This window comes from Psittacula echo (assembly GCF_963264785.1).
Source record: "Psittacula echo genome assembly, chromosome: 2".
NCBI lineage: Eukaryota > Metazoa > Chordata > Aves > Psittaciformes > Psittacidae > Psittacula > Psittacula echo.
The window spans coordinates 16,992,972-17,007,859 of record NC_137737.1 but is presented as its reverse complement, the minus strand read 5'-3'; the positions used below and the strand labels follow the sequence as shown (position 1 = coordinate 17,007,859).

The 14,888-nt window shown below is 40.5% G+C and overlaps 1 protein-coding gene across 2 annotated transcripts in view; it reads left to right on the top strand.

Annotated features, from left to right (window-relative positions):
* The first annotated feature begins 13,563 nt into the window (after positions 1-13,563).
* Positions 13,564-14,888, top strand: part of SKAP2 (src kinase associated phosphoprotein 2) — a 116,014-nt gene continuing 114,689 nt past the window's right edge. For both annotated transcript variants that reach the window (XM_080610159.1, XM_080610158.1), the window contains exon 1: positions 13,564-13,740. In XM_080610159.1, the coding sequence (XP_080466285.1) occupies positions 13,692-13,740 (49 nt within the window). In that variant the 5' untranslated portion in view covers positions 13,564-13,691. The remainder of the gene's footprint in view (positions 13,741-14,888) is intronic.

Here is a 14,888-nt window from a genome sequence, read left to right as displayed (position 1 = left end):
CACTTAAGATCCTAAGTTTTGTTGTAAGTCAATGTCACTGAAGTTGTCTAAGTAAATGTTTAAAGTGGACCTTCATTATGTCAATCATTTAAGGTTAAGATGTGGAGTGAATCAATGCCTAAATTCTTCTAAAATTGCTACAGAATTTGCTCAGAATTTAGATTATTACATGCCATGTTGCCAGTCTCTAGAGTTCTAACATTTCTTTTTCAGAAGAAGTAATAAAAGGAAAATATACCTCATGTATTATAGTGTCAGCCCACTGAATGTGCATTATAACCAAAGCAATAAAATTTATGATAAGATGTGTTATTAAAATCCCATATATCACTGCATCAGATGACCACTGCACAGTCAGCTAGTTGACTCTATGGATTTGCAAAGTTTCTGTCCTTCCTCTGAAGTATAAAATATTGGTCACTGCCAAATATGATGAAAACTGTATCTGGTTATTCAAGATGGTTCAATATGGGATGGACAGTCCTCTATTACTCAAGAAGTTTATGGTGTATACCTAAGGAAGATCAAATGAGTGAAGAACAATCACCACAAAAGTTTTGCTTCTAAATAATGATTTTGCATCTCTAAGTGTAAGTTGTGCTAAATAAAAAGCAAGTTCAGTCAAGATTTGAAACAGTGGTTCTTCTAGCTGTACTTACACTGTAGTATGTCATACTGGGTTTTCAGCAATGCAGAACATGCTGTACAGATCCAGACAAAGCTCTTCTGAATAGTGGACTCTGGTCTTAATGATTTAAAAAGGGGTAACCACAAAACCAGAATTTTACATTTTAAAAGGTATTTTGAAGTCGCACTTTCTGGTTGGTCCCCCCCGCCCCCATTAATCACCAGCAGGGGAAAATAACACAGAAACAGTTGCATGTGGATAAGGAATCACATTTAAAGAAGGCATTGCCTTATATACACAAGATTTTGAATCTAACATTGATGATAATTTATTGCCCTTAAAATTCTATGAAAACTGTACCTTAACACAAAATGGTTTGTGATTTCTTTTCCCCAAGAAAGAGAAAAGTGACCCTAAATCGTTCTGTTTTTTAATAATTGCTACAACACTTGACTGTTTCATTTCACAGGCATAAAGAAGCGATTTTTAAACAAAAATAATAACATACTTTGATGGAATATTTCCATGTGTCTGAGTAAAATCTGCGCCATGAACTCAGCAATCAGTAAGGCCTTCAGAGTCACAGCTACTTCAGTGTTTGACACCACTGTTCCCTCTTAAAGGGTAAAATGCACCATTAACTGGCAAGGGTATTATTTATAGCACCTTAAATCGGAAGCTAATTTGTAGCATGGAAAAAGCAATCAGGATTTTTGTTTTATTGGAATGATTATAAGGGCAAAAGATAATACTTCTACATATATATATATGTATACATATATAAAATATTTGAGAAAGAGACCTTCAAGTGCATTATGGGAATATGTGGTCAGTGCTTGCAGGGGGAAGAGAGGAAATTAGTAATTTAAAAAGTTAATTGAAAATACGAAATTCTTTAACTCGTATGATACGAAGCACTTCCTAGCTGCCTTTTAACACTGGTGGAAATAAGGTGCAGAATTCCCAATGTAAAGTGGGATTGTCTGCCATTGTTCTAAGTCCTCTTTGGAGTAGGCTCCAAAACCTTTGGCAGCCAGAAGAAACAAAGAAGGCAAATAAAATCTCATGATAGGGTCTCAAGCTTGGCAACAGGCCCTTCCGAACAACAGTTTTGCATAGCTGCTGGCTCACTTTGTTCCTGTTTTTTTTTTTTTTCCTTGAGCATTTAGTTGGCTCCAGAATCCAAATAGTATAAATGCCACAGCTAAGATCACAGATATCTTAGATACTGCCATTTATATGCATCCTGTGTTGTCTTATTATAGGCAGATAGAACTTCTTGATTAGCCAGTGGCAAAAAAAAGGCAGTATTATTCCTTAGTCCTATTAATTAGAATTAAGGAATGAATTAGTTAAATTTATGAAAGTCTTAACCTCTATGACAAGGCTTTCTTTTGCTATGTTTCATTTGAACATAATTAATGGGACAGTATATTAAGTAGATTAATATTGGGAAGAATTTTATAATTTTCATGCTAACTCTCTCAACTCCCATCATTGACAATAGTGTGATGTCCTCAGCTGAGACAAGGGAACAGCTGCTCCATGGACCTTATGTTAGAATTAACAATTAACTTTTTTACCTCCCCATTCGTAGAGGTGGAATAACCCTTCCTCTGTTACTTTTCAGAGTTTATCTTACTGTTTAGGGTACTTACAATGAAAAGGCTTTTCTATTGTAAAATAGAACATGACCAGCTGGACAAGTCAGGCTGAGCTAGACTATATCTCATTCAACAGAATATACTGTACTGAAGCCAATATTTAAGGTTTCCTATATACCAACCACATTTTTATTAATTATTAGTTATGCTACCATGTCCTTTCCCTCCATCCTTTATTGCTCCATAGTCTTCTGCCTTTCAGTTTGTAAGGGAGAGGATGACCTCATGAAGAAATCTTGTATATGGGAAACATTGCAAAGCAATTTCTTGGGATGAAGTCTTATTTGCATGTACTGAAAAGCCAAGCCTCCTATTATTGCCTCAATACTTTTCAGTAGTTCACTTTATTAGGCCCCACCTGTGAAGTGAAAAGGAATAAGATTATTGAAGAAAGCTTGCTTTTACTTGACAGATTTCAAGTACCAGATCTAATTATCATGCCATAAACTGACAATTTCAAAAGATAATCCTCTGATAAATACTGTATTAAAGCCAACACATTAAACGCATTTCCTCATTATGCCAATTGGAATGGAAACAATATTTTCCTTGCCATGGGCACATTAGAATGTGGTCAGGCAGAAGCTATAAAAAAACCAGGTAGCAATTGTATTATAATTAAAGATAATACGTTCAGCTTCAAACATGTAACTGGACAGCAATTCCTGCAGGCATATACTATCCACAGCATATCATTTTAACAGAGCCACCTGAGAATATGGTGTTCTTGGTGCTACAGGTTTGTTTGCTCATGTGTATGTATGTACCCAATACTGTCTTTGAAACTTTTGAGTTTCAACCTCATTAGAAATGAAGAAATGATTCACAGACACTTAAATTATTCAAAGTTCATGAAAATATGAAGTTAAATAGAGAGGAGATCCCATAAATTCTGGACAAAGAAAAGGCTGGAGTGTGAGTTCAAAAGTTGTAAGACCTGAGAGAACCCACACTGGAGACAGCAGGATCTTTAATACGTGCCAGTCTGCGAACAAACTTCTCTCAGAGTTCATAATCAATCATAAGACAAAAACAGTCACAGTGTTTATAAAAGTACTCATTTATAAAAAGGTGATATAATCTGTAAGAGAATAGACAGGGTTGACAGGACTTCCCATGTCCCTCAAAGGTGTCGTCTTTTGCAAGCAATACCCAGTAACATGGAAAGTCCCTGCACTGAAAGCAAATAATTTTATCTCCTCAACTTTCCTCTTTGATTTACATCTAGAACATCTAGAAGCAAATGCCCAGCTTGACACCATTACTTACTCTCTTTCATAGAAAGCTGATAAAGCTAGAAATCTGTGTCATAAAAGCACTATGCCCACCAGTTTATCACCTCCACCCCTTTCAGACAAATATATGTCATGAAACATGACAAAAATGTACAGATCAGATTCTCCTCCTACAGTCCTGCTTTCAGATAAGCCATCTACTGAAGGTAGACACTTTGATAGTGTCACACAAGTGAAAGAAAAATACATATGGAGGGGAGAGAGACTGAGGAAAAAGGACAACCTTCTGAGTAACAGTCTTCAAATCTGTAGGTCATGAAGCAAAAACATAGGAAATGAACAAATCTTGTCACAGCCTTCCCGAGGTACATGTGATATAGTCTGAATCTTCTCTGATGCTGATTCCAGCACCAGCTATTATTAAATTCCTGACATTTTAAACAAAAAGTGATGTTTTGAAAGACTACAGGTGAGCGTGGTCATTCCCACCTCATTTCTGCTCTCCAAGTGACCTGATTTGGTTGAAGAAGGAGTGAAGGACCTGTCCACAACGGTTTTCACCCCAAGGTGTACGCTGTCATGCAGGACAGTGCTGAAAAGCATTTATGTATTGCATTTATTTAAGTCTACAATACTACTCTAGTACTGGTGTATGTCTGACCCTCAGCCCATTCACATCACTATTGGATGCATCTCTGTGAAACAGTATATACATCAGTGAACTGGGGCTCTTAATATGTAATTCACCAAGGTATCTTAGTTTAATCCTGTAATTGGCCAGCAAGGATCTATTGGGTAACTTGGCGGAAGCATCAAAAGCTCTTTAACCACACAGCACTCACATATGTCAATTTTTATATGCAGAGCCATGTCCCATCAGAACAAGAATGTGAAAATTAATTCAGATGACATGCTGTTGGTATGGTGCAAATAAACAGTGTTCTGACATATCCCAAAGGCATTTGCATAACCACAAGGTGCAGGTGTTTCCAAGAATCCCTGGCATGGCTTATGAATGCTGGAGTATTTAGCTTCAGGCTTCTTGGACAAAATACACTCCTAACATTACGTCAAGAAAAGAAACATATCAGCTCATAAAATAATTCCTGTATCTTACTATATCAGGCAGTGATGACTTTTTGAAGAAGCTACTGATAACTATGGGGGGAAAAGAAAAATCCCAAGAGAGGGTGATTGTATAGATGGATATGAACTGGCAATCTTATATACATGAGAGATTCAAATCCTTTGGATCAAGTCTTTACAGTCAGTTGGCAATGCTTTGAGATAGACAACTCTTTTCCTGTTGCTTGCAGTTGCCATGAATTTACTGGAAGCACTGACTCATGCTTAATTAGTGGTGCCTTGGGTAATTTTGACATTGTTTTTATGGGTTTATAGTATCTGCCATTGTTAAGGCACATATTACCTTCAGTCTATTTCATTCTTATCTGGCACAATGATTTTTCTGTAAGATATTGAAATCTGAAAAAATTATCTTTTCAATATCTTGTTTTGACTTAATTCCAAGCAGACAAATCTATGGATGATAAGCTTTCTTCATATAAATCAGTTAATCAAGTAATGGATTGGTTATTAACTAATACATGGAATTGGCTCCACACCTGCATTCTTCAGAGATAATGAAATGATACCTATTAGAATGATTGCATGGTTCTCTGTGTCTAAATAGAAAGCAACACTTTTTCCATCTGTAAGGAGAGCAGGAAAGTGTTAATGTTTTAAACCCCTGGCAAATCTCAGTGGAAAACATCTTTGCTTGTAGTGTTTGCTCACCACATGGTGCATGCTTCAGAAGGTGCTAAATCAGCAAAACTGCTGAATTTGAAATATCGGGAACATTCATCTGCCTCCGAATTCAGTTATGCTATGTGTAAAGATCCTGAATAGAATCTGATACTGTAACAGCAATGTGGAATTGCATATTAAACATACCTAACCTGTCATTAAAAACCTCTAATTACACCCATCAGATGAGTCCCTGTGCTGCTACTTGTCATGCTATATCTATATATCATTTTAATGGGAGAAGATAGTATTTCTGATTATGTTGCTTAATGTACAATATATGAAAGTTATGGGCCTGAACCTGTTCCCATGGAGGTCAATGACAGTTTTGCCATTGTCTTCAATTAGGGCAGGATGAGGTTTTATGACACAAGAGTTTCATTTGCATTAATTAATTTACTTAGTAGGTAATGAAAAACTTGAAAAAACAGCCCTCTAGCTCATGAGTTTGGCACTGTATTTAATACTTTCATTAGGAATAATTGCACCGATAAACTTTTAAACAGAAATGGGTAAGATGGATCAGTGTATTAGGCAAAACCAAGCTCACCAGCAGTTGACTGGGAAGCCTTGAGACTCCCTTCTGTGCTCCAGCCTTGTATTCTTTTATTTGTCAGTGACTAGTTCTAGGACGTTGAATCTTTAATGCTCAGCAGTGTAAGATGAAAGCACAACACTTTCATACTTTACGGATTTATATGTTTTATATATCATGGAGACATTTGCTCAGCAGACACTACATAACTGGCAGCTGGCATTCAGGTCAGCAGCCTCACTGGGAATGGCAAGGATAGGTGGGCGAGCAGGCTGAGCTGAAGCCAGGAAATGTGGGAAGATCCATACATGTGGGAAGATCCATACAGATGTCTCTGAACACAAACACAATCATGTGGAAGGAGTTTTACATTGCGTGCTTTGATTTCTTAAATGAAACATAATGTATCAGTCTTCTAACTTTTCTTAGCATTTTAGCTGTTAATAGCATTGATTATGTTGGCATCAGGCTTGTGCCTGGGACAGATATGAAGCAGCAAAACTAGTGATAGAGTAGTTCTGCCAAGCTAGCAGGACTGCACTGTGCCTGGTGGGAATGTCAGATAGTCCTAGAATGCAGAGACTGAAGGATCCTAAGGGACTGAAGGATTTTAAGAAGTCTATACATAACACCTTTCACATGAAGGACAGGAATCAAATGATCTGGTGAGCTGGTGACAGCCAAAGGATTTTACAGTGGCTTGCTGGAGGGGTGCTATGACCCAGCAGTGGATGTACTTGTTCGCGATTTCTGTGATTTGGCTGGTTTCCACGTGCTGTGGCATACTTCCCCTGTCATCCTGGCAAAGCCAGTTTTCCTCCTGGGTGCTGCTTCTACAGCCTGGTGATAATAACACCTCTACCCTGTAAGATTTCTGGTTTGGTTGGGTTTGTAAGGTACTTAGTTCCCCAAGTGTCTGGAGCTATAAAGTACCAGGATCAATTGAAACCCCGTCATTCAGAACTTGAAAACCCATCAGTCTCTGTGTTCAGAGCTTTTTATTAAATTAAGAAGAGGAAAAAAAAGAAAAGTGAGACAATATTGGCTTGGGGTCTGCTTGCCCCCTTTAGCGTATTGCCATGATTGTCTTGGAATACTTTTAGGCAGGCACACTGTAGTTTACGGACATTATTGTAGAAATACTTGCTGAGAAAAGCTATTTTATTAATTAAGTAGTTTCACTGTAAACCATGTGATATCCCAGAAGACACTTTATAAATAAAGTGTATTAGCATTAGGAGTTTTTCAAGGTTCTTTATTTCACAAAATATTAGTTCACAGCTTAAACTAAATCCATTGAGGTGAAGTTTATCAGTTGAGCACTTTAATAAAAAGGCTTCAACTGCAATTTCTAGTGGAGACATCAAATGCTTCTTATTTGGCATGATATTTTACATATCTATGTATCACTTCAGACAAGGTAATTGACGATGTTCCTCTTGTAGAGAAAATTAGTTTGCGTGGCAAGAAATGAGCCTATACATCTGCCTCATTTGGACCACCCCTTTCTATATGAGTCTGAAGAAGATTTTCATCTATGTTTCCCAGAAACAATGTTGAATTCAGACAACAAGAACAGCTATTTTATTTGAAATTTTATGACACTTTCTGGATTTGTCACTGTTTGTGGCAATCACATATGGGTAGCAAAAACTGACAATAAAAAAGCTAGAAATGCTGCAAGCAAAAACACTGAGTTAAGCACATTAAGGTAAAAATTTATTTGAGCCGTTTTAAAAACAAAGGCAGAAAGCTAATGCCTATGCATATAACATTTAACTCTTCTTGTTAGCTAGACCATAATTTGTCATATATTCATTTTTCAGGCTGATGGAAGCACTCTTCTGAAGTGCACTTTGACTTTTTAAAAATAACACAGCAGCTCCATTTAACTTTTTTAACTCTTAGCCTACCACTTCACTAATGTTCAGAGGAGGTTTTCAATGTGTCTCTTTGAGAAAGGCCACTTGTTTAGGAAGTTCTTTGTTTCAGTTAAAAGATTGGCAATTTAGAGGCATTGAGCCAGTACTCTGTAGCTTTTTACAAAAGTTTTATTTCTGTTTTACCCTGATTTTGATTCAGTTCTACTTTAAACCAAAGTGAAAGCCAAAGCTGTTTTATTTTTCTTGTGAAGGGAAATGTAGCATTACAGAGAAAAGTTTTGCAACTCTAGAAACCCCCTTTTCCCCTCAAATCTACTGTTGCTGCTGCTTCTACAATGTACAGATGAGGGAGCTTGAAAAAGGGAATTACCCTGCTGCTCACAAAACACATGACTAGCAGACAGGCACACAAACTGGCTGTGCCTTGAGGCTTCTGCTAATCGTTGTCACATTTACCTCCAAGACTTCAAAGTAACAATTTTTTGCTGGATTACCCAAGGAAACCTGTCCACCTATTGATTTTTCCCTGAAATCTGATTATTGTATCTGGTATACATAGTCTTCAGATATTACCTTCTTAAAAAGTTCTTGAACAGCAGCTGCTGGATGAAGGACAGCCAGCCAGCCAGGCTAATGACACCATTGCAAAGAGGGCTGCCATCCAGGCTCAGGGAGTACCTATCCTGTTTGGCTTGCAGGCTGGTCAACCAGCAGAAGTGTGCTGAAAGGTCAAACAGCACAGCAGTCCCCCCAAATTGGCCACTGAAAATCCTGCTCGCCTTCTCACTGATACAGTAAGAGGCATGGAGGGGAAAAAAAGAGGGCAGCAGCTCAGATGATGGTGGGTGTCTTATGGCACAGGAGATTGAAGTGATGTTATTGCAATAGGAAAAGAATACAAGATCTTCATATAGAAATGCATGGAAAAGTATTCTTCATTAATCTCATTTCCTACGGTATAATTTGTTTCAAATGTGGCTCAATGCATTATATCACAGTTAATGACAGGCTAAAAGAACTAGAAAGAATACTAAATCTAGATTAGAGGTTATCTAGATTTTATTGGTATTTCATCTACCTTTCACAGAATGAAGAAGTTTTGCTTTTACTTCTGGAGAATGCAACAGGATGTTTATGCATGTTTACCCACTCTTAATTGCTCCATAATTAGATATTGAGGTTACATAGGGGATAATGAAAAGTTTATATACAATCTAACTTAACTCTAGACAAACAGAGCTTGCCTCCTCTATTCCTTCCCAAAACTATGCTCAGCTGCAGAACACCCATCAGAGCATCTCCATACATCTTGAAGAGGAGAAATGGGGAGAGGAGGAGTCTTTATTCCTTTAATATTTGATTTAAGATGTCTAAGAACAAAGGGCTGGATACAAACAGGAACAAACAGATTTAGTATGGGCTGAAACCCCACAATTCCTATTCATCCAGTCGTCTCCACACTTCATTGGAACTACTTGCGTGGTGAGCAGCAGAGGTCATCTTCTGTGATACTTGGGGAGTTATCTTTGGCTTGCTTTCATAGACTTCAGCAAGACAAAATGTCCACTGAAATCTCACACCTGTGCCAAAACTAACTTTCAGGATGTTCCATTTGAATCAATCCAGCTGGAAAATCACCCCAAAACAGGATCTTAGCGAAATTCTGAAGCCTTTATCTGATATGAGTTTTTTTAATAAGAATTTTTAAACAAGACACTGAATTTGAACTTGATGAGTTACAGTATATTTTTTTGTCTAACAAAATATTGGATAATGCACAATCTTATACAAACTAATGGATGCTCAGGTAAAAAGAAATGCTTATGCAAAAATCCTTCTCACAACATGTAATGTGTAGAAAACATCATTCAAATATACATTTATTATCCTGTAGTTTTTATCATGTAAACACCAATCTTTCTTTCCAGAGATAATTCTTAATCAGGTAAAATTAGACATTGCCTGAATATATTCAAATACAAAAATGAAGAATTATGCCCTTGTTGCTTGATCTTTGGAAAGGCAAAGACTTCAGCATCAAAAATCATAGTTTAGAAGGTTGAGCAGGTAGTCATGATAGGGCGCATAGAAAGTGATTCAGAGGACTATTCTCAATCTTTTTTATAAATGGCATGTCACCTTAACACAGAAAAGTACACCAGATATGTAACTCAGAACATGAAACAGTGACATTAAGGTCTCCAAACTGTGTAGAAAAAAGCAATTTTTCATCATATAAACTAACAAAGAAACAAGCACTCAGCGTTCAAAACTTTCACAGTCTCACTGAGTACATTTTAGTTCCATTAGGTGGTCATCAAAGCATCCCATAAATTGAAGAGTGTGTTCTGCTCATGTTTGATGGGCTGAATTCCATGGGATGAATTCTAAGTGCAAGACCATGTTTTCACATCCTAACAAAGCACAGCCAGTGCAACCCAACTCTGCAAACAATACTTGAATGTTCAAAGATTTTGTTTCTGTATAAAATGCCAGTAAGAGGACAGCAAAATAGCAAGCTTTCATGGAAATGGATTCTGAACAGAAGAAGATACACAAAATTTTAATGAGTTGTTACATGAAGTACTAACTCTTCTTTATGTTTCAAAGCTAATTTGTAATCTTATTCTCAAAACAACTCCTGTGATGCCCAGAATGTAACTCTGCTTGTGAGGAAATCATTTTAATTTGAGCAGTACAGCAAATCCTAAGGAAACGCTAATGATGTTTTGTCAGAGGACAAAGGGTTCAGAGGCTCTTTTCCGCTGCTAGAGGCACCACAGCTTTTCTTCAATGCAGCCCAGTCAAAATGCATAAAGAGTTGCCATGTGTAGAGCACTGTCATTCAATGACCTAATTTTCTAATTTTTTTCAAACCCAGAACTTTTTACATTTCTTTATAAAGAAAGTGCTTCTGTAAAGGAAGTCTGTACTCCTTCCGTTTAACAGCTATATGTGCATGCCAGAAATCTTTGCCAACTACTGCTTAATGTAATTAAATAATTAAAAATTATAAATATTCTGATTATTGACTAGCTATTTTGTTTGGAATCTGTCAAATGAAGACAGGCAGCCAACAGGATGAACAGATGAGAACACAGAGTACAACAGGGCCGCCACAGCTTGTGTGAAATAGTGCAGGAAGCAGTGCAAGGAACACGCTCTGTAATCCAATTAATTTTCTGTTAAAGGACATGTAGAGAACCAGCAGCAGCTGCATGTAGGTCCTGTTTCCTTCTTCTTCTAGAATCTAAAGTCTAAAAGCACGGCTGCAGAAAAGTGGAATGTTTCATGGAAAAACACTGGATTTCCCAGCATGCTGGATGTTGGGTTTCTTGAGGGGAGCAAGGTGGTAGTGATGCTGCTCCTGAATGGGAAACTTTATTCTTCCTACAGCTGCATTACTATAGGCTCTCTGTAGATTCAGGTAGGCTATCCCTCCTGAAGTCCTGGTTTTTGTAGCTTTCCCCACACAGAAGGACAGTAAACTTCTGTGTGTTCCCTGTGGTGTTGCTACCCGCACATCAAGAACCCCTGATCTATGGGCCTGATTAGGGGAGGCAGCGTGTCTGGTTTCGATGAGACACAAGCTCTGGAATCCACAGAAACCAGGCTGAAACAGTGCTGAAGCCAGACTTGTTTCAGTGAAGGAGTCTGTTTTGAATTATGCTTCCTATTAGCAGTAGATTTAAAAATTAGGGAACTATGAGTAAATCTGGAACTTCACAAGGCTTAAAATAGGCCTGGGTCACAAATCTTGCTAACTGTGTAATGGGCTGGTCTGCAGTGCAAAAAGAAGGAGGTCTTTAAGAAAAAAAATATAAGTAGAAAAACCCCATAGTGACTAGAATACGGGGCGGGAGGCAGGAGAAGGGAAAAATAAAGGTAAGTTATTTCATCTCATTTTATGTTCTGAAACTCAGGGAAAGCCCACACAAATGGTAAACATATGGAATAAATTATCAGGAAAAGTGATTGCAAAACCATGTCTACAACAGAATTCAAGTGACACTTCTCTGGAACAGAAATGGATGGAGCCATAAAGCCAACACAAGAAAGTAGGATTATGATGAACCTGAAAAAGGGCAAGCAAATTAAAGTACAAGCCATTTTCCCATTCCTTATGGCAGCTTCCCAAGGCTGCACATCTGAAATGTGTAATTTAATATAAGCCCAAAGAGCCCTCCTTACCAATCACAGAAAAATTAATCAAATGTTTTCATACCAGAAGACAGTAGGCATTTATATAAAGAGAGGCAAGATATATTTATACACATATGCACCCAGATGAATGTGCATGTTTATTTTGAAATTAGATAACATAAAAATCATTATGTGACATTATACAGGTCAGTTAGTTAACTGCTTGAGTTTCAGTCAAGCTGGCCATAAAACCAGGTAATAAAGCTGCAATGCTTTGAAAACCCAGATGTACTTGAAATGAGTTGCTCCATGTAATCAAAAGAGATGTGAGAGGTCAGGAGAACAATATAATCTAACACCATGCCTACACTGCAAACTTCAGCTGGCACAGCTACATCAAGCAGAAGTGAAAAACTGTTTAATACCTAATTGATGCAGCTGTACTGCCGCTGTGCCAAGTGTTCTTATAATTACAGTAGTATAAATGTGGAATTTCATAAATGTAAGTTCTTTTCCTTGCTGTTTTTCTACACTGGTATGATATACAGATGTGCTAACATAACTGCAGCTCTAACACAAACATTATTCTCTAGTAATAACATAGATACAGCCAAAACCACCAAGGTCACAGAACGTACATGGTCAGAGTTTACTTTGACTATTCCTACGCTAAACATATTACATCACTGATGTGCTCCAAATACATATGACTAGAGATCTGTGGGAGAAGTATATCCAAGCTGCTCCATAAGCAAAACTTCCACAAAGTCATCCCTTCCAACAGCCCACGCGTGTCGCTTAGAAACAGCATCTCTTCCTGCCGCTGCCCACACATATGCTCTAACAGACACCAAACCAACAGGCCAGTTCCCACCGCTTTACATTCCGTTTCTTATTTCACTGCATGCCTCACGCGTGTATGCGATTTCCTCAAGTTCTCTGGCTTCATTTTGCCAGCTGCAAACACCAGGACACCGCACAGCTGCGGCATTAGGCTGGGCTGCAGTGTGCTACCCCAACCCCTGAGTCTGGCAACGACAGCAGGTCCGCTACCCCAAACCCACGCTCTGGCAATGACAGTAGGGCGGGCGGGAAGAGGGGGAACCGGCAGGGAACCTTGTTCCCTGGACAGCACCATCCCGCCGGCTAACAAGTGAGCTAAAGCCAGCACCATGCTCCAAATGCAAGCAGGAAAGATAATTAGGAGGAACCAGGTCCAACATTTATCACTCTTCATATCCGGCTACGCCCCGGTCCGTGGCTGTGAGGATAGGCTGAAACCACGAACCCTCAGCTCGGGAAGTGGCGGACGCTCGGGCGGGACCATCAATGTACCAATCAGAGAGCAACTTCCGGGCACTCTTATCCAATAGCCAACTTCTCCTGGGCTTCGGGACGGAGGCTAGCAGACGACTAACGCTGAGCGCCATGTTGGATTCTGGCAGGAGGGAGGGGCCCACGCCGCGCCCTCACGCTGAATGGCTGCGGCAGGGGTCACGTGGGAGGCAACCCTCGCGGCGGGGGCGTTGCTAAGGGGACGCTCGGCCGCGAGTGTAAACATCGGGCGTGGAGGTAAGGCGCATGCGCGAAACCGGAGGGCGGGGAAAACATAGTTAAGCCCCACCCCCGTCACGGTAAGCTCCACCCCCGGGGCGGAAAGCCCCGCCCCCGTGGTTCTCGGCCGTGTCATTGCGGTCGGGGGGAGGGGTCTCCGCTTCCTCCCTGGCGGGACTGGGACCGGGACCGGGACGAGCCGTCGAGTCCTGCCCCGGGGTGTCCCCGTCTGCTCCCGCCATGCACGGCGCGCTCGCCATCCCCAACGAGATCTGTAGCCTCCTCGCAGGTACGGCCGGCCGGCGGCGGGGAGGGGAGGAGGAGGAGGGAAGAAGGAAGGAACGAACGAAGGAAAGAAAGAAGGGGAGGAGGGCTTCCCGGGGGGCGGGCAGTGACAGGGCGGAGGGAAGGCCGAGGGGGGCGGGCCGGCGGGGGGCGTGACGGGCCGGGGTAGCCGGCGCGGCGGAGGCGTGCGGAGGAACCAGCCCCTTGAGATGGAACCACGGCGGAGAGCGCCTCCCTTCCATTTGTGGGTTCGGGGCTGCCCTCCCCCCCGTCAAGTTCTCTTTCCCGGTTACTTCCTCCCTCTGTACCCTGGCGGCGGCCGCCCTCCGGCGCCGGGCTGCGGTTCCCTCCCCGCGGCTCCTCGGCGCACCCGAAATGAGGAAGGAGAGAGGTCCCGCTCCTGGCCTGTTTCTCGGCCGTCTGGCTGCGGCTGGGCGCTCGTAGCCGCCCGTTGCCTCTGGGCAGGGGTGAGGAGCGTGGGAGTTTTCCCCTTCAGGCTGCGTTGCACTGTACTGTTGCGGTGCAAACAGGGCCCTTTCCCCGAATTAACGGCAAAAACCCGCCAAACTTTCCCCCTAAACAACCGAGGCTAACGATATGGAAGTGAGTTAAGATATCACTGAATTGCTGGCGTATTGTCATATCAGTCAGTCAAATACGTCTGACTCGGACTGTCCATGCTCTTACGGGTATGTTGGAGCACAGGAGGGGGACGATTTCTCACCATGAAGGGTTATCAGCAATGGTGTTAGTAGAGGCTTCAAAATACCGGTAGTGATTTTCATGTACATTTCACTTTTGAAATTTATTTTGTGTTGTTCATGAAAATAAGCTGTTCATTTCCAGTTTGGCATTTCTTATACCTAGAGGAAAAAGCGATAAAAGGCTTTGCTATCCTGAAAGAATTTTAATTTCAGTGGGAGTCTTGAGAGCTTCTGTTTCTGCCACTGGGACTTGCATAGCTCTGATTAAGTCATCCAAATGCTTTTCAAAATCTTCCCGCTGAAATCAACTACTCAACTACTGGGCACCTGCTAGAATGTAAAGTAGCTCATCACCTTTGAAGGCTGTTCTTTTTTGCAACACTTTGATTGTAAGAGTTAATACTTCAAACATTCTGCTTTTACCACATATTCTTATCTTTAAAGCACT